The sequence below is a fragment of the Nyctereutes procyonoides genome, unplaced genomic scaffold (assembly GCF_905146905.1).
Source record: "Nyctereutes procyonoides isolate TBG_1078 unplaced genomic scaffold, NYPRO_anot_genome, whole genome shotgun sequence".
Lineage (NCBI taxonomy): Eukaryota > Metazoa > Chordata > Mammalia > Carnivora > Canidae > Nyctereutes > Nyctereutes procyonoides.
This window is the reverse complement of record NW_026575123.1, coordinates 453,054-473,750: the sequence shown is the minus strand read 5'-3', so window position 1 is coordinate 473,750 and position 20,697 is coordinate 453,054. Positions and strand designations below refer to the sequence as shown.

The 20,697-nt window shown below is 38.5% G+C and overlaps 1 protein-coding gene across 2 annotated transcripts in view; it reads left to right on the top strand.

The window, feature by feature from the left end:
- Nucleotides 1-18,554, top strand: part of LOC129517139 (alpha-2-macroglobulin-like) — a 42,329-nt gene extending 23,775 nt beyond the window's left edge. For both annotated transcript variants that reach the window (XM_055336788.1, XM_055336787.1), the window contains exons 20-36: nt 293-413; nt 962-1,083; nt 1,444-1,495; nt 5,371-5,454; nt 5,725-5,901; nt 6,221-6,308; nt 7,933-8,089; nt 8,394-8,468; nt 8,887-9,067; nt 11,500-11,723; nt 13,249-13,467; nt 13,629-13,756; nt 14,668-14,758; nt 16,155-16,223; nt 17,442-17,544; nt 18,032-18,073; nt 18,409-18,554. In XM_055336788.1, the coding sequence (XP_055192763.1) occupies nt 293-413; nt 962-1,083; nt 1,444-1,495; nt 5,371-5,454; nt 5,725-5,901; nt 6,221-6,308; nt 7,933-8,089; nt 8,394-8,468; nt 8,887-9,067; nt 11,500-11,723; nt 13,249-13,467; nt 13,629-13,756; nt 14,668-14,758; nt 16,155-16,223; nt 17,442-17,544; nt 18,032-18,073; nt 18,409-18,425 (1,950 nt within the window). In that variant the 3' untranslated portion in view covers nt 18,426-18,554. The remainder of the gene's footprint in view (nt 1-292; nt 414-961; nt 1,084-1,443; nt 1,496-5,370; nt 5,455-5,724; nt 5,902-6,220; nt 6,309-7,932; nt 8,090-8,393; nt 8,469-8,886; nt 9,068-11,499; nt 11,724-13,248; nt 13,468-13,628; nt 13,757-14,667; nt 14,759-16,154; nt 16,224-17,441; nt 17,545-18,031; nt 18,074-18,408) is intronic.
- Nucleotides 18,555-20,697: the final 2,143 nt, after the last annotated feature.

Here is a 20,697-nt window from a genome sequence, read left to right as displayed (position 1 = left end):
GGAGACCTGAGGGAATGGTCAAGATCCCAGGCCAGAGAAGTACAGCCCTCACAGGCAACATGCCATCATGACTTTTCCTCATCTCCTGTCTCACCCCATGAAAGAGTAGTTATCCAAAAATACAAAGATTTTGATGTCAGATCCACTGTAAGGTAGTCGCTCTCCATTTGAATCATCTGAAGTATTAGGCAACCTAAAATCTAATCAATCCCCCAATATACATTATTTCAAACCATTCTCCCTTTGGTCACCTTCTCCCTGTGATCTGTCTCTGTCTCACATGTGGTTTCAGGTTAGTGTGCAGCTAGACCCAAATCCTGCATTCCTAGTACAGGAGAAGGAACAAGAGTCTTATTGCATCTGTGGGAATGGCCGGCAAACCGTGTCCTGGGCAGTAACGCCAAAGGCATTAGGTAAGAGACAGTCTCCTAGGGACAATTCTTTACTCAAGGATTATATATATCAGGGCAGGTCGGTGGCTCAGTGGTTTAACGCCGCCTTCAGCCCAGGGTGTGATCCTGGAGACCCGGGATCAAGTCCCACGTCGGGACCCTGCATGGAGCCTGCTTCTCCCTCTGCCTGTGTCTCTGCCTCTATGTCTCTCATGCATAAGTAAATAAAACCTTTAAAAAAAAAAAAGGATTGTATATATCAGTAGAATCCTTATATCTAGTGCTAATTCCCTCAGACAAAGACACACACACACACACACACCATGGTAGAGTATTTTGTCCTTTGTCTTTTATTCTAGGATGTCTAGACTACCCTCACTTCCTTTACCTCCATCTATCGCCACCTTGGATTTCTAGGATCACTAGCCTCTAGTTGATGCTCCTCCCATTCCTGTTCCTCTGGTTTTATAAAACAAAAAAAAGTTACAAAGCATTGAACACTTACAAATCTTGAGGTTTGGAGACATGGAGAAAGGAGATAGTGCTCATCTATACTGACCATTTTTTAGGAAATGTGAATTTCACCGTGAGTGCAGAGGCACTGGAGTCACAAGAGCTATGTGGGACTGAGGTGACAGTGGTCCCTGAATATGGAAAGAAAGACACCATCATTAAATCCCTGCTGGTTGAAGTAAGTAAGCCTACCCATTTGATAGATCATGGTGAGCCAATAAAAACAACGGTGAGTCAAGGTTCCAAGTTTTAGGTAAGAAGGGCTAAATAATCACAGAATTTTTCACAATATTTTCTCCTCTCTCTTTCTCTATCTGTTATCTCTTTCTCCATATTTCTCTCTTGATATTCACGTAATTTTTCCTCACTTTCTCATCTATCAACCTGTCTCCTTCATATTGCTTATACTTATAGATTTGTTTATGTAATGCATTTGGAAGTCAGCTCCAATTCTTCTCCTCACTATTAAGAAATTTTGGTTCTGCTATCAATATACCATGTCTGTTCTCATCTCTGCCTTTTCTTTCTTTCCCTAAAGCCTGAAGGACTAGAGATGGAAACAACATTCAACTCCCTGCTCTGTGCATCAGGTAAGAGTCATTCATCTCAATTAAAATAGTATTGTCTAAAGTTTCTGTAACATTTTAAGTTCAAAGAATTTTGTATCTTATTCCCACACTTCCCTATGACTTAAGACCCAAAGAACCATCAAACCATTTGATAAACAAGGCACCTGGTTCTTAGAGAAGCCACATAATTTGATCAGGAGACTATCCCTAGCCCATGCTTCTGAGTCTTTATCAATTATAGCACCTGTGCAAACACCCAAATATCTTTCTGACCAGTATATGATGTGGTTATGTAGCAAGTAAGTAGAATCAATGAATATTGCCAAAGGGAATGTTACCTTGAATATTTAGTATTGCAATATATGAGTAGCTGAATTCAAGCCACCCCAACATTCAGTTTTGCATAGCTAACAGCATTTGATAACAGGACCATGCTATGTCCTGAAGAAAGAATTGTCTTAGTCTGTACTATTATTGTAGTATCAATATTTGTTTGATTCTACCTTGTACCTCATGCTCTATCAGTCATTTGAGAAGAGACTAAAGAAATTCACAGCAGAAGATATAACTTTATCTTGATGGAGAATTTTCTAGTCTAAACAAAAACACAGAAACTTACTACACTAAGAAAGTTAACAACACACAAACACACACACAAATAAAATTAAATAATAAATACTTAACAACACAACGTATTCTCAACTCAAACAATGTCAGATCAACATCATACATGTGTTTCTTGCCTTTCTGTCTACCTCCTAATTTGTTTATTATGCTTATTGTACTGTCAAGATTTCAAATATATAAAATGTGTTCTAAAACCTTAATTGCCTGGTTGTTTAGCCTTATTTCAACATTCGAGTGAATTTGCCACCAAATCCTTTTAACATGGCTTCTCTTCCATTCCTAAGTTCTTCATTTTGATTTATTTCTTATGTATCTAGAGCATTATAATCATTAAGTAGTTCTATTAAAATTAATTTAATTGCCCATGTACTACAAAAATACATTCTCCTTTGCAAAACAAAACAAAACTTCACACTAATGGCAATCTTTTTCTTTTTCTTTTTTTTTTTTGGCAATCTTTTTCAATACTTTAATGATCATCCATATATGTTTAGAAATAATATGCACAGGTGAATTTGTTTATATACATGTGATTTATATAAATGTTATAAGTTTCATTCTATAACTTCTATAACTAAGTAACATTTTAGAACTTGCTACTTGGCAACCTGACTTAGAAATCTAACCATGTTAAATTATAGAACTAGGTAATCCCTTTAAGTCCCTTTTTTGCCATACTACCAATATGTCACAGTTCTGATTGGTTTTTTCGGCTATTCCTCTATTTTTTTAAGTATTTTCCAGACTGAATGATTGAATACCTCCTTATCTACAGATGCAAGTATATTTAAGGTAGATACCAAATGTGAAATTCATAATTAAGAGGGGACATGTATATTAAGTTTTAATAAACCTTTAAAGACCTTTTTTATTACCTAATACGTTAATATTCCCACCAGTTTATATTTCCCTGCATCATCCTCATCATCTTTAACCATCAAAGTTTTAAATTTTCCTTGAAAAATTTGGATGAAAAATATATTGTTGTTTTTTCAATCTAATCACAAGTGAGGATGAGCTTATTTTTACTATTTATGAATATCATCATATTCTTTGACCATTCAGGTTTTAGTGGTTTGTCTTTTTTCTGATTCATCTGTATGACACTGATTCTTTATCTATTGAATAAGTTGTAATTTTTTTTCACTTGGGAATTTGTCTTTTACCTCTGTGGCATCTGTTTTCTCTTTTTTTTTAATAAATTAATTTTTATTGGTGTTCGATTTACCAACATACAGAATAACACCCAGTGCTCATCCCGTCAAGTGTCCCCCTCAGTGCCCGTCACCCATTCACCCCCACCCCCCGCCCTCCTCCCGCATCTGTTTTCTTATAAAAGTTTTTTTGAGGTAATGTAAGAGAGTTTTTTTAACATACAAATAATATATGTGTAATTATATTATGTATTTAATTGTATGGTTAAATTTAAATACACATTGCATATATTAACATAATAACATAATGCATACAATTTGATGAGTTTGGAAATAAGTGTACAACTAAGACTCTTTCCATAATCCATACTATAAACCTATCCATCACCTCCAGAAGTTTCCTCTTACTCTCTTATTATCATATTTTTTTGTGTGATGAGACGACTTAATATGAAATCTATCCTATTGGCAAGTGCTTAGGTGTACAATATGGTTAATAGTAGGCACTGTTCTGGAATGCAAGCTAGTGCAGTGACTCTGGAAAACAGTATAGAATTTCATCAAAAAATTAAAAGTAGAGATAACCTATGACCCAGCAATTGCACTACTGGGTATTTACTCAAAAGATACAAACGTAGCAATCCAAAGAGACACCTGCACCCCACTGTTTATAGTAACAATGTCCACAATAGCCAAACAATAGAAAGAGCCCAGATGTCCTCCACAGATAAATGGATAAAGAAAATGTGGTATAAATATATATTAATATATAAATATATATATATTACTCAGCCATCAGAAATATGAAATCTTAACCATTTTGCAACAGCGTGGGTGGAACTAGAGGATATTATGCTAAGAGAAATAATCAGAGTAAGACAATTATCATATCATTTCACTTGTGTGGAATTTAAGAAACAAAACAGAGGAGACACCTGACTGGCTCAGTCAATTAAGCATCTGCCTTTGGTTCAGGTCATGATTCCAGGGTCCTGGGATGAAGCCCCATGTGGGGCTCCCTGCTCAGTGGGGAGCCTGATTCTCCCTCTCCCTTTGCTGCTCCTTCTGCTTGTGCCTGCTCTTTCGCTCTTAAAAAAAATTTTTTTTAATCTTAAAAAAAAAAAAAACAGGATCATAGGGGAAGGAAGGGAAAAATAAAATGAGATGAAATCAGAGAGGGAGACAAACCATAAGAGACTCTTAACTATGGGAAACAAACTGAGGGTTGCTGGAAGGGAGAGGGTTGGGGGATGGGATAGCTGAGTGACAGGCATTAAAGAGGGCACGTGATGTAATGAGCACTGGGTGTTATATACAACTGATGAATCACTGAACTCTGCCTCTGAAACTAATAATATACTATATGTTAATTAATTGAATTATAATTAAGTCAATAGTAGGCATTGTTCTATAAAGAGATGTACAACATAATCCTCCGACATAATTGAAATTTTGTACCCTCTGGCAAAAATATCAATATTAATTTCATGAGCAAGGGGATGCAGCATGAAAATACTACATTTTTCTTTCATTGTCCTGAAATTTACCAATACTAAAATAACAGTAAATGTTTGCCTATTAGCAGCAATTTTTTTATTTTCAGTAAGTCAAACACTGTTCATCTTCACCCCCACTCCATGTCTAGGGCTTCCATAGAAATACTACCTTCATAGCTGGTGAAATTTGATGGCAGTAAGGCAGAGCATTATTATAAAATTCAAGAAATTTCAGAGATTTTTCCTTTGCCTATGTATACATTGGGAGTTTTTTCATAAAACTTTTGAGTAAGGAGGTTAGGGATAGACACTAAACAGATCACCTTACATCTCCTGCCAGTCACAGGATGACTACAGCAGAGTCAACCTCGTGGGCACTTTGTAGCCTTATGGAATGCACTCTACATGCAGGGGAAAAGAGGGATGAGGAAGGAGAATTTCTGGAAATCTCAGAATCCTGTCGGTACACATTTAAGATACATATATTTTTGAAAGCAGGAATATTGTAAGGAGGACAACTTTTCAGAAGTGTAAGTGTAAGTAAGACACAGTTCTGGATTCTTGGTTTGGAGCTCTTCAGGAAGATATATGGTGGAAATAATTTTCATTATTCCTCTAGATGCTGAGGTGTCTGAACAATTATCTTTAAAGTTGCCAAAGAATGTAGTAGAAGAATCTGCTCGAGCCTCCATCTCAGTATTGGGTAAGCTCTGGCCCTAGTGAATTATTCTACTACATTGATAGTTTTTACTATATTTCTTTTCCATAAATACTTGAAATCCCAACTATAATGTCAACTTGATTCTCCCCTCCTGCTTTGGATTGTTCCCAATCATACTTCTGTCCCTGGACAACTCACACTTCCTAAAAATCTTCATTTTTCAATCTTCCTAAAGTGATTCATTTCTTCTTAATGATTCTGATAGATTATAATATATAAGCCTTATGACCTCCCATCTCTCCAATTCCCTAGGAGACATACTGGGATCTGCCATGCAAAACATACAGAATCTCCTCCGAATGCCCTATGGCTGTGGAGAACAGAACATGGTCCTCTTTGCTCCCAACATCTATGTCTTGAATTATCTAAATAAAACACACCAGCTGACTCCAGAAGTCATGTCCAAGGCCATTGGTTACCTCAATACTGGTGAGTGATTAAATGAGTGAGTGAAGACTTCTCGGTGTTATTTTAACAATAGATTGGATTTCTCAAAATACTTGAATTACTTAATAATTCTATGATATGTTAGCTTATCAGAGGACCATAGTTACTATGATAAGAATGCTATAATAATTAATTTTGTGGTTATTATCCAGTGTCCAGTCTCTAATAAGGGTTTAAGAACCTTGTAACATAGGACAGCAAAATTTAAGAACTATCATAAGAGAGACCAAGGCATTTTAGTAATTTCTCTGGCCACAACGCATACAACCTGTCATATTGTTTCATTAACCTTCCATTTTAGGTTACCAGAGACAGCTGAAGTACAAACACCGTGATGGCTCGTATAGCACCTTTGGAGAGCAATATGGCAAGAATAAGGGCAATACTTGGTAAGGAACAGTTTTTTTGAGGTCCTATTTTTGTACTAGCTCTTTCACAATTATATTCCTAGTAACCTTGTCAGATATGTATTATTAAACTTATAGCTGGTTATAATAAAAAATATACCAAGAGTAGCAAGGTAACAAACAGAGAAGCTGACATTTAAATACATGTATGTTAGATTGGTCCCCAAAATTCATCTTGTTAATAAAAGGTATTCTTTCTAAATAGCTTTTTTTTTTTTTTTGAGAGAGAGAGAGAGAAAGAGTGCGCACGAGCAGGAAGAGGGGCAGAGGGAGAGAGAGAATCTTAAACAGGCTCCATGTTTAATGCAGAGCTTGACTTGGGGTTCAATCTCATGACCCTGAGATCATGACCTAAGCCAAAATCAAGGGTTGTACACTTAATTTCAGGTGCTTAACTGACTGAGCCACCCACAGACCCAGAAATAGCTATTTTTTTAATCGTTATTTTTTTCTAAAATAGCTCCCAGTTTTTTAATATATGGCCAGTGACTATATCATATAACTTCTAGGTAAACCATGTTAACTTAGCTTTTAATATGTTTTTAGATCATACTCATCTTGACTACAAATAACTTCAGTAATTTATTCCTTTTTTCTGAAAGAAATGAAGAGGACCCAGTGACATGAAACATTGTTTTAAAATCCCTAAGGCAGGGCAGCCTGGGTGGCTCAGCGGTTTAGTGCTGCCTTCGGCTCAGGGCATGATCCTAGAGACCCGGGATCGAGTCCTACATCAGGCTCCCTGCATGGAGCCTGCTTCTCCCTCTGCCTGTGTCTCTGCCTCTCTCTGTATATATCTGTGTCTCTCATGAATAAATAAATAAAATCTTTAAAAATAAATAAATAAATAAATAAATAAATAAATAAATAAATAAATAAATAAATAAAAAATAAAATCCCTAAGGCAGGGACGCCTGGGTGGCTCAGGGGTTGGGTGTCTGCCTTCAGCTCAGGTCGAGATCCCAGGGTCTTGGGATTGAGTCCTAAAACACACTCCTCTCAGGGAGCCTGCCTCTCCCTCTGCCTATATCTCTGCCTCTCTTCCTGTGTCTCATGAATAAATAAATAAAATATTTTTAAAAAATAAAATAAAATCCCTAAGGCATGGGGCACCTGGGTGGCTCACTCAATTAAGCACCTGACTCTTGATCTCAGCTCAGGTCCTGATCTCAGGGTCATGAGTTCAAGCCCCTTGTTGGGCTCCACGATGGGTGTGGAGCCTACTTAAAAATACATGAATAAATTAAATCGCTAAGGCAAAGCAAAGCGGTTCACAGTTATTCAGTTTTCAATATAAGAAGATTCTGTCGTCTACAGATGGAAATCTCTAGAGAAGAAAAATGGCAAACCTTACTCAGATAAGTAAAACTAAGTAACATCAGAAGTACTTAGATTCTCTGTAGCAATGAGAAAATGAGTTAGCAAGGAAATACTAGATCTAGCAGATTAACCAAGCAGTCTAAAGGAGATAGGAGTTCCAAATACACAGGAATGCCTGTCAGGTGACTCACATCAATATAAACATGTCATACGAAGCCTTTACTGTGCCATAGTTATAAAACTATTGTAACAACATAAATATCATCATCTCCTTCCCCCTGCTCAGGCTCACTGCCTTTGTACTGAAGACTTTTGCCCAAGCTCGAACCCATATCTTCATTGATGAAGCACACATCACCCAAGCCCTCATGTGGCTCTCCCAAAAGCAGAAGGACAATGGCTGTTTCAGGAGTTCCGGGTCTCTGCTCAACAATGCCATTAAGGTGGGGTGTTCTCAGAGTTAGTTTCGATTTGTCCATCTACGATGTCTACAGGGATGAGAAGAAGTAATAATGTAGGAATTCCTTAGGAAAGGTTAATTAGTTAACTAATTAATTGATTAATTTTAAAAGCCTGGATAGTACCAAGAAAGAGGGGATAGAACTTAGGTTGATTGGGATCATTTGTCCCTTGGGGATGAATATGAGTAAGGATAAATTCCAGGACACAGTAGAATGCAAAGAGCCGATCAAGAGCATTCTCAGAAGTTAAATTACTCAAATCCCTCTCTCTTGTTCACCATTACAGGGTGGAGTGGAAGACGAAGTGACCCTCTCTGCCTACATCACCATTGCCCTTCTGGAGATCCCTCTCTCAATCACTGTATGTACCACCTCATTCCCTCGCTGAGCCATCATTCTGGATGCAATGAAACTGCTGCCCTGCTCAGAACAATGATCCTACTGAAAATCATGTCCCTTTATGCCACGCTGGTGTTTCCCAGGTCAACTGAAAATTTGGCCAATCCATTAAGAAGATTTACACTATCCCAGTAAAGCCTCTAAGCTATTTTTCCCCTAAGACCTCCCACTACTGCCATATACACATGCAAAATGAATTCTAAAAATATGGCCTGTGTGTCCACCCTATGAATGTAATAATAGCATAAAAATATTTTTCTCTCTATCCAAAAGAATGAGAACAGATAGACACATGCATTTGAAAAATGATCTGTGTTTACCTAGGAATGTTAGCATCCCTATTCACATAGCTTGGTTGCCTCCTTGTTCTCTTTCCTCAGCACCCTGTTGTCCGCAGTGCTCTGTTCTGCCTGGAGTCAGCCTGGAAGTCAGCAAAGGAAGGACCCCATGGAAAGCATGTCTACACCAAGGCACTGTTGGCCTACGCTTTTGCCCTGGCAGGTAACGAGGAAAGGAGGAGAGAGATACTCACCTTACTTAATGAGGAAGCTGTGAAGGAAGGTGAGTACACATCCGAGATCCTCTCCCACCCCCCATTCTCTATATCCTCCCACACCTACCTCCTGTGATTCCTTGCACCCCCTCTTCTTTTGTCTATATCATTAGAAAATCGGGGATTTCTCTTTTTTTTAAGATTTTATTTATTCGTGAGAGACACAGAGAGAGGCAGAGACATAGGCAGAGGGAGAAGAAGGCTCCCTGTGAGGAGCCTGATGTGGGACTTGATCCCAGGACCCCGGGATCACAACCTGAGCTGAAGGCAGATGCTCAACCACTGAGCAACCCAGGTGTCCTGAAAATCGGTGATTTCTTAAGCAAGTCACACATCAGAAGATAAGAGGCAGTATACTCTAATAGTGAGAAGCTCAGACTCTGGAGACTAGCTCCAAAACGTTTTACCTATGGGACCTTGGGCAAGTCACTTAACTAATTTGTGTCTCAATTCCTTCATCAGTAAAGTGAGGATAATAATAGTATTTACCTCACAGGGTTGTGTCAATATTAAGTAAATTAATACAAGCGAAGCACTTAGTAGACTATATGATGGTACATAGTAAGTGCTATAGAAGTATTACCCATTATGATTACAATAGCTGTTCTTTTTTTTCTTTAAAGATTTATTTATTTATTTATTTATTTATTTATTTATTTATTTATGATAGACAGAGAGAGAGAGAGAGAGAGAGGCAGAGACACAGGCGGAGGGAGAAGCAGGCTCCATGCCGGGAACCCAACGCAGGACTCGATCCCGGGACTCCAGGATTGCACCCTGGGCCAAAGGCAGGCGCTAAACCACTGAGCCACCCAGGGATCCCCCACAATAGCTGTTCTTAATATTCACCCAATCCTTACCTGGTGCATCATATCATCTTAAACACAAGAAAGGGCTGAAGGAAATCACTCACAAATAAATTCTGCTATTTTATGTTCATATCACAAGTCTGATCATGTTGACAAATCTATTTGTATTCACACAGTATTTCTATGTATACACTGATCACGGACGGATCAAAGAAATAGAAAATAAAATGCAAATGATAATATTTTATCCAAATAAATCATATTCTACCTTTCTCCCCTGGCAGTGCCATTAATTGCTCATTTTTAGGGATCCCTGGGTGGCTCAGCGGTTTAGCACCTGACTTTGACCCAGGGGGCGTGATCCTGGAGTCCTGGGATCGAGTCCCACATCGGGATCCCTGCATGGAGCCTGCTTCTCCCTCTGCCTGTGTCTCTGCCTCTCTCTCTCTCTCTCTCTCTCTCTCTCTCTGTGTGTGTCTCTCATGAATAAATACATAAAATCTTCAAAAAAAATTGCTCATTTTTAAAATGTACTGGGAGTATTTCAGATATACAAAAAGGCTCAAAGAATCATTAGCAAACCACTTTATACTTTCCCCCCAGCTGAAGAAATACAAAAATACCAGTACAGGAAAAATTCCCTGTGTACCACGCCCACCCCCAGAGGTAACCATTACCTGGAATCTAGCGTTACAATTTCCATGGATTTCTTTATTTTTACTGCATATGCATTTCTAGACAACATTCAGAATTTATACGTGTTCTTCATCTTTAGATAATCAGTATTACACCTTTCAGTATTTCTGCATCTTGTTTCCTTGTCTGCCTTTTCTTTTTTAAATTCAACATTGTACTAATAGGAGTCCCCTCTATGAGTGCCTGTAGTTCATTATGTTCACTGCCACATGATATATTGCAATACACACATAGGCCATAATTTATATTAAGGAGTCTCCCCACCTGGATCTTTTCTTCTTTCTTATTTGTCCCTCCTGCAAACCATGCAGCAGTGAACACCCATATACATGTCTCCTTGAGCCTATGTGTGGGTTTCTCTAAACTATCCTTCGAGAAGTGAATTGCTGATTAGTAGGCTAAGCACATCTTGCCCTTTGCTGGATATTCCCCGCTTGCTCTCCCACAGCAGTGTGAATCAGTTCCCATTATTTCACACCTTTGTCAGCCTTTGGTATCTTAAGGATTAGTTATTTTTTCTGGCCTAACGAGGATGAACTCTACTACCTCGGGTCATCTGTGATCATCACAAGAAACCGCTATAGAAAAATTTATAGAAAATTTAGCAAAGCCCAGGTAAGGTCTGGTTAACATCAGACAGAGGAAATCACTACAATCGGTGAAGGAATTTGCTCTGCTCTTTCTCTGCAACAACCCAACCATAGCAACCATTTGAAAACTTGGACGACTGTGGGCTTCTGACTCTGGCAAATCATCTGCCTTAGGCTGGCTGAGACAAACCAAGTCCAGATTTACACAGAAGAAAAAGCATCTAGATCGGGTTCAAGAGAATATGATTGGAATGTATCCCTCACTTCAGCTCTGGTTTAGGTACTTTCACCTTAAATTAAATAAGAATATATAGTCACTCATACATCTCTTTTTCTCATCTCCAGAGAGTTCTGTCCACTGGGAGCGACCTCAGAAACCCAGGGCACCAGTGGAGCATTTTTACCAACCCCGGGCTCCCTCAGCTGAGGTGGAGATGACGTCCTATGTGCTCCTGGCTTACCTCATGGCCCAGCCTGCCCCGACCTCAGAGGAGCTGACTTCTGCCTCTCGCATCGTGAAATGGATCACAAAGCAACAGAATTCCCAGGGGGGCTTCTCCTCCACCCAGGTCTGTGTTTACCGGAAACTTTTACTTCACCTTTAGGTAACAAAGTTTTGAACAAGATGTAAAGACATGCAAGAAGAAAACCTGAAGTTGAGAATTACATGAAATGAAAATATTATAGGTACTCAGGGATGGTGAGAAATAAGGAAGAATGCCTGCAATTCTGGCACCCTATCCCTGTTATCATCATGGCCCCCTCTTCCCAATAAGAACTTTATCTTTCTAAAGAAACAGGACCCTGTATGCAATGGTCAGAGCAGAATGAATTAAAAAAAAAAAAAAAGAATCTACCTTCTGGAATCTTCTGGAAGTTCTAAGAGTGCCTTCCAAACTGTTCCCAGGAACGCTACTCGAAACCCACTAATCTCTCCTTGCAAATGTCTCTATTTGTAGGTCCCCTTTAACTGGCTTGTTGTAAAGCTGACACATTTTATGCTTCCACTAGTTACCTCTTACTATACAAACATCTGTTCACCAGGAGCATGAAGAACTTTCTTTATGGTACCAACATCCTAAGCCTAACTATATAATCTTATATATAAAAAAATTCATCAGTATGTACACAGCAGGAAGTTTCTTCTTCAGAGAATTTAGAGGTTAGCCTATAGGGTAAACCTCAAAGCGAAAGAGAATATGACAAAATGGCATCTCATCTTTTGTCCATAGTACTTAATCTCTTATTTTTCTATATGAATGGAAGAAAACTGAATACTTTTATTAAAAGCTATTCTTTCTTAGAAATCTATTATTTAAAGACTGTCATTCAGATTTGAATGCTGACGAGAATTGAGAATATGACATGCAGGGATGGGGGGAATCCAGGCTTCCAATAAAAAAGAGAGCCAAGGACACCTGGCTGGCTCAGTGGCTGAGCATCTGCCTCTGGCTCAGATTGTGATCCCGGGGTCCTGGGATCGAGTCCTACATCAGGCTCCCCACAGGGAGCCTGCTTCTCCCTCTGCCTATGTCTCTGCCTCTCTGTCTCTCTCATGAATAAATAAATAAAATCTTTTTTTAAAAAAGAGAGAGAGCCAAAAAAATTCCATAAATCAAGAAAATAATTATAATTAAGCATGACCCTGATGATGACTGCAAAGGACCTTGGATTTTCTCAGGCACTGACCTCAGCAGCAGAGTAGAGTTTAATCTGGAGTGAGAGCCAGACTGAACTACGGTTGGATGGTGGCAGATATGACCACGATTATCAAGTGACACTTCTTAGGCAAATAGCTAATGCCAGTAAATGATTCCCATTCACATATATTTTCCACATTCCATATCCCACAATATTTATAAATAAAGATCAATTTTCTGAGAAATAAAGTAAGCTTCCAAAGCATACAGTCCAAGGCACACACGTGAATGTTATGGGTCTGCTATCTATCTAAGGAATATAACCAATCTTGAAATTAGAACTCCAATATTTAAGTAGTGAGGGAAGCAGGGAAGAGGAAATCAGCTAACATGGGCCTTTGGGCCCTCAGTAGGTTACCATGACGATGCAGGTTCTCTCACTCGTCTCTTCCAGGACACAGTGGTGGCTCTCCAGTCCTTGTCCAGATACGGAGCTGCCACTTTCACCAGGACTGGGAAGCCAACCCAGGTGACCATCCAATATTCAGGGACATTTTTCACAAAATTCCAAGTGGACGATGACAACCGCCTGTTGCTACAGCAGACCTCATTGCCAAAGGTGCCCGAGGAATACACCATGACGGTGACAGGAGGAGGGTGTGTCTACCTCCAGGTGAGACTCTTGGGGACATGGGGCAGTGTCCACATAACTGTTCTCACCGAAAACTCCTCTAACTCAGCAAATGATAGGGCAAATCAGAGAAAGAGTTGAGGAAGTTGGGAGGGGTGCCGGTGAAGAGAGAAACACAGATTTTTGTCTCTGATGTTCCACAGACATCCTTGAAGTACAATATTCTTCCAGAAAGGGAAGAGTCCCCATTCGCTTTGGAGGTACAGACTCTGCCCCAAACTTGTGACAGACCCAAAGCACACACCAGCTTCCATATCTTGCTGAATGTCAGGTGAGACTTCTGAATTAATCATCTCATAGATATAACAACGAGTCCTCTTACTGGAACTCCTCCCAAAGCTGAGCAGTGTGGCAATAAATGGTTGCACTACATTTATTGAAAAAGCAATGTGTCCTCATGCTCATACAGAACTTCTCCATGGTGGGGTTTATATACATCGTACATCGCCTGCCTCCAGGATCTATGATTGTCGAACCTCATTATTTAAGGATTAATTCCCCTCAACAACAACTAAAAACAAAAGAATATTAGCCCTTGCCTCTGACCTGAATTCCTGATTTAATTCTGATGTAATCGATTCATTCTCTGATTTCATTCTATTGTAATGAAATTCTAGATTATCTTTGCTCTATCCAGGGCAGAGATGGAGAATTCCTGAAAAGTATGAATAGAAGGAAGTAGTGACTCTAGTTAGAATTACTATTGGCAATAAATAACTCTCAGGTTATATACAAAATAATCAATTTGGGGGGAACATACATATATATGCGGCAGTATTCAAGTAGCTCCAGGGCTTACCAAAAAAATGTGTCTGTCCACAAGAGTATTCTAGCCTTGATGGGGATATGATTCAGGAAAAAAAAGTTAAAGTATACATAACAAATAAGTGGCAAAGGTTAGAGGTCTCAGACCCAGCTATGCATCACTTACTGTCTTAAATTACAGAGGTTGGAGTCCACACCCTTGAAGTCCTGATTCATCAGGTCTAGGGGACAGCCTGGTCTTTGTGGCTTTAACAAGTTCCCTGGAGACTCTAATGCACAACCATCTTCCACATAAGGTGGATATTTAGGAAGACTTCCATATACCTTTGAAGGCTGTAAGGGCTTGCTATGGGCATAGAAAAAGAGAATATTTAACAACACAGAAGACCCTAATTCCTTTCTTCCCTAATTCTTCAGTTACACCGGGAGTCGTCCTGAATCCAATATGGTGATCACTGACGTGAAGATGGTATCTGGCTTCATTCCCCTGAAACCAACAGTGAAAATGGTAGGTCTAGTATAAGTTCAGGAGGCTCTATCTTATTTGATGTTTTAGGTATCTTCACACTAAGAAAATACTAAAATACTTTAAATCACTTCTGATTTAAATAATACTTTCTCCAATCTGAGAAATATAATTTAACATGCTTGTATACTAGGGTTTTTGGTGTGGGTTTTTTTCCTCATTAAACTTTGTTTTAATGGATCTCAAGATTCTGTGACAGATTTTTGGTCGAGTTGTTCCCATTAAAAAGTACTTATTTTAAAAACTAATAAATTAAAACACACACACACAAATGGTCCACAAAACATTCACCCTTCCTTCTGAAGGTTTGCTGAGACATTTTCATCATTAATCAGTCTTCCTTTTAAACTTAACTGTCGGGATCCCCGGGTGGCGCAGTGGTTTGGTGCCTGCCTTTGGCCCAGGGCGCAATCCTGGAGACCCAGGATTGAGTCCCACGTCGGGCTCCCGGTGCATGGAGCCTGCTTCTGCCTCTGCCTCTCTCTCTTTCTCTCTCTATCATAAATAAATTTTAAAAAATTAAAAAATAAATAAACTTAACTGTCCAATTGAGACAGAGTTCTGTGGTCATTCTTCCACAACTGGTTAAGACTGGGATAATATAATATTAGGTATAATATTCATTTAGCCTCCTGAGCTTCTGGGCAGATGTGGTGATCTTGCCAGCTCCAGCAGCCCTTTCATCCATTGCTTTGATACACCTAAAGGGACTGTTTCATGTTACAAACAGCTCTTTTCTATGAGCCACATCTACTAGAAGGTCAGCAGGTTCCCACTTTTCATGGAGCTTAGACTCTTAAGAAGATAAAGCTTAGGGGCGCCTGGCTGGTTCAGTAGGAAGAGCATGATCTCATCATGGTCCCAAGTCCCATGCTGGGTGTAGAGATTACTTAAATAAATAAAACATTTTTTAAAAAATGAGTTAAAGTTTATGCACCAGTAGAAAGAAAAAAAAAACATGAAAATGACCAATAGACATTAACTGTAATTATTACAGAAGTTCAGAGAAAAATGAAATTGCTGTAAGTTAGAGAAAGCAAAATAAAGTTTAAAAAAAAAGCCCTTCACAAAAGAATAAAATGTAAACTGAACATCAAAATATGGGGAATTCCCAAGTTTAGGATATTTATTTCACTCTTCTTCAGATGTATCAACTTTATGCATAGTCATGTGCCATACTAATATCAAACCCTGCATCCCATGCATCCCAATTATCTTTCAGTTTTTAATTTGAAAACATTACCCTCTTCACTTACAAAAATCACTTGAAGAAACTTTCCTCTTAGGCTTAATTTGGTAATAACAATTCTTCTTTTCTCTGGTTTTCCCAGAGGTTTCATCTGTTTATTAACATTTGTGATGTCATACTTTTCTTCAGCTTGAGAGATCTAGCCATGTGAGCCGAACAGAAGTCAGCAACAACCATGTGTTGATTTATCTGGATAAGGTGAGAGCCCTGCCACTCTAGTAGCAAAAAAAATACAGATAATAATCTCTCTAAGAGGACTATAATAATCCTATTCTAAAGGACGTGAATGAAGGCATTTTGGAGACATCACCTCCATGGCAAAAATTTGAGCATTCTAATATTAATTCCAGTAAATATTCTCCTCTCCTTTATTCACATTTCATGTGAAACTATGGGAAGAAATAGCTTATTATAATTTTGGGATGTAAATCCTTCCAGAATGTTATAAGCAAAAAATTCTCTATACAATGTGTTTGTTATGTCCATAAGCTATTTTGAAGCTTTGAGTAATATAAGGAAGAAATCCAATGGTAAATCCAATGATTTCTTCCTTCTATTATTATATCAACATCAATTATTATGTTGATGTTGATACGTCAATTATATATTGTATTTCAAATACATCAATTATATAAATGACATCTCAATTTCAACAGCACATCAACAGTATAAAAGGGGAAAATACTCATTTCAGCAAGGATGCACCATAAAATGATAAGATGAGTTGACCAATAAACCCATCTCATTTTATAGTTATGTGTTCTAACATTATTTATTCATATATTAATGGACATTTTATTTTACAAGTGTTTTGAAAATGTAATAAGACTGTAACAATCGACCTTTTATATTACTTTTTAAGTCAACACAGTATTTCTACAAGATAGAGGAGTAAAACTATACAAAATCACTGGATTTGTAAAAATGAACATTGCCATTCAACCAACAAAAATCATATTATCATTCACCCATTATAAATAGAATGCACATACCAGCATTGATAGGAGTATATGAATTGTTTGAGTTATTTAAGAAAAATTTAGGGATATTTTCAAGCACCCTGGGAGCTTTCTATAAAACTTAAGGACACCATTAGTTGATAAAAAGGTTTTTTTTTTTTAAAAAAAAAAAAAAAGGTTTTTTTTCTTGTGATGCCTGCGGTTAAGCATCTGCCTTCGGCTCAGGGCGTGATCCTGGAGTCCTGGAATCGAGTCCCACATCGGGCTCCCTGCATGGATCCTGCTTCTCCCTCTACCTATGTCTCTGCCTCTCTCTCTCTAAGAGAGAGGTCTCTCATGAATAAATAAATAAAATCTTTAAAAAAAAAAAAGTTTTTTTTCTCCCCAGAAGTAGATGAATAATTAAACTCATTCAAAGAAGAGAGAAGAAAGCTTGTCATCTCCTTTTGCTTTCTAGGTGACAAATCAGACACTCAGCTTGTCCTTCATGGTTTTGCAAGATGTCCCAGTAAGAGATCTGAAGCCAGCCATAGTGAAAGTCTATGATTACTATGAGACAGGTGAGTATGAACAACTTTCACTTAGAAATTAAATTTCTGATCACAAAAATTTAGATTTGAGAAACGTGTAGGGGCAAATTATTACACTAATTATTCTTACTACTTTGTTTTGTCTCCATCAAGTCTGATTCTTCTGTCTTCTATACATACATTGTAGAAACTATCTATCGTGTAAATACATCAACTACTAATAGAGACCACCTGTGGGATGTTTCGTTCCCTTTTCTTCAGATTAGTTAACTATAAGACAACATGAGACTTAAATAAGTATAACATTTGAACTGTCTTTCAGAAGTTAGGGGAAAGAGGAATACAACATATTGTATTTGAAGAGTTAGCAATATAAGACAGCAAGCAACACATCAAATGGATGATACTTATGTTTCTGATACAATTCTTCCCATAATAAAAGATTTTTTAACTGACTTGCATCCCATAGATGTTTTCTTTCCCTCTCACTTCACCTAATGGTTTTGTTTTGATTCAGATGAGTTTGCAATTGCTGAGTACAATGCTCCTTGCAGCAAGGGTAAGTAATGCACACTCTTTCCAAATGCAGTCAGACCCGCTTGGCTTGTCTCTCACATTTCCATAAAATTCTGGCTAAATATTTTTCATAGACATCATCTTGCTCACAATGCAACCTATTATAGAAAAATGCATTTATCGGGAAAGGGCCGCTGATGGGCAAATTTCAGATAGTTCATAGGTTTATTTGTTGGATACTTATAAGTAATAAATCTCATTTCCCTCTGTGCTAATCAGTTTCCTTAGGCAGTATGCTACCCAGACCTAAGGGATGGAATATTCACTGTTCAGGAAGCCCAGCTCCATCTTGATTCTCTCTTTTTTCCACTATCACAGATCATGGAAATGCTTGAAGACCATGTCAGTGAAAACCTCTTTGCTGGTGTCCTCATTCCACAGACTGGGGAACTTTTGTGTCTATGAAGATTTGAGGAATAAACTTTTTTTTTTCTGGTCAGTTGTTATCACTGCTTCCTCATTCACACAATAGACATTTATTACATTTCCATATAATTCCCAATAGAATTCTGAGATTAAAAATTCATAGCAATCAAGGGTTGAGGGACTTCAGAAAATGAAAAACATTACAGTGATGGTGGTCTAAGTAGGCTTCATTAGGGGTTGCAGGGAAAGTACTGGTTTATTTGCCGTAAGAATGTGAAGTATGTTTGGTTACAGGAATCCCCTAAGAAAAAGCCAAAGTGCATGGAAAAGACTTTCCATAATAAAGAGAAATAATGAAATACGGTGTTGGATAAGTTATATTGGGAGGCAGCATAATTAGTTGGAACTTCACCTGAACTGGGGTTATCTGTCCTCAGAACCAAATCTGCCATTGACTGATTCAAGTGATTAGTCAGTTAACTGTGGGTGTCAGATGATAAAGGATGATAAAAGGAAGATGCTGAGGGTAAAAAAAAAAAAATGCTGAGGGTGATACATTAGAAGCAAGCTCCCATAGGGGTGCCTGGGTGGCATAGTCGTTTGAGTGTTGGACTTTTGATTTCAGCTCAGGTCATGATCTTGAGGTAGTGGGATCGAGCCCCACATTGGGCTCTGTGCTGAGCATGGAGCCTACTTGGGATTCTCTCTCCCTCTCTTTGCTCCTCCCCCAACGCTCTCTCTCTTCTCTCAAAAGCAACAACAAAATGAACTCTTTTAGAAGAAAGTATATGACTCCAAAGTCTGAATAGGAGTGTTATATTGGAATACTTTTTCCCCAGAACTTTGAGTCAGGATCAAAGGATAGGTGTAAACTCAAGGAGGCATTGAGACACAGAAATAAGTGTCCGCACAATATCCAGTCTTTACACATTCTTCATGGTAAGTATTGAAATCATTTATTGTATGGATAGAGGGGCAGAAGACTCAGGAGTTCATAGAGATCTTTGGAGTAGTCCTAGGAGTCTATAGGAGTCCATGTCTTCATTTGGGTTAGTTTGATGGATGCCTGAATGGTATCAACTAAGGACTCTAAAGGACTTTGAAGTTAAGCATTCTTAGCTCTATCTCTGGAACTGGGTACAAGTAAAAAAATAAAAACTATCACTGAATTCCACACATCCAAGCCTCCCCATCTCAACCCTACTGAATCCCAGATCTCTTGCAAAGCTGCAATAGCACCACAGAGGCCCCACAGACAAAAACTCACAAGGCTGACAGAGCACCAGATTTATTCAGCACAAACTTGATACCCAGGGCCAGGCTAAAACCCTGTCAAAACACCGGGAAGAAATGATTATCCTAATGGTGAAGTGGGCAAGGACAGGGTTTCCTTCTTCAGAGAATCATCTACCTTCCACATTTTTTTAAAAGATTCTATTATTATTCATGAGAAAGACAGAGACCTAGGCAGAGGGAGAAGCAGGCTCCCTGTGAGGAGCCGGATGCAGGACTCGATCCCAGGACCCTGGATCACGACCTGAGCCGAAGCCAGACGCTCAACCACTTAGCCACCCAGGTGCCCTTTACTTCCACATTTTACGCAATTTTCAGTTTGATGTGGTGCAAAAACCATGTGCTTTCCAAGATGTGGAAAATAGAATGGACTCAAAATTCAACTCTGCCACTTAATACCCATGTAATCTTACCCAGCACTTAACTCCTCTTGAAACTCAATTTTCTGATCTGTAAAGAAGGAGAATATTATCAACCTCCACAAGTGTGTGTGAGGATGAAAAGACAAAGGCCCTGCACATAGTGGACCTCGCCAGACACAGCAATGCTGACTGGAGTCACTGGCCGCCTTGGTTCTATCTGTGAAATGGGAATAGAAGCAGCAACTATCTCAAGAGACAGCTGTGAGGAGTGTGCTTGCTGAATTGAGTCCTTGACACACATAAACACTCAGTAACTAAATGGTAGCTATTTCTCAAATATCTTTTAAAGCCTGCCAGTAATAACATGACTTCTTCAAGGGAAATTAGTTCAGAAATAGGGGAGCTCAAGGTTGTTTCGGAACAATAACAACAATGCACTGGAGAGCAATTAACCACAAAAAAGCAAATCTGAAATAACTTACAATTTTAAAAATTACATTTAGAAGTCCAATTATTTTCTCCAATTTCCTGAACACAAAGTTAATAGAAATCTGAGGCTTTAAAAATATACTGGAAAATGCAAGTA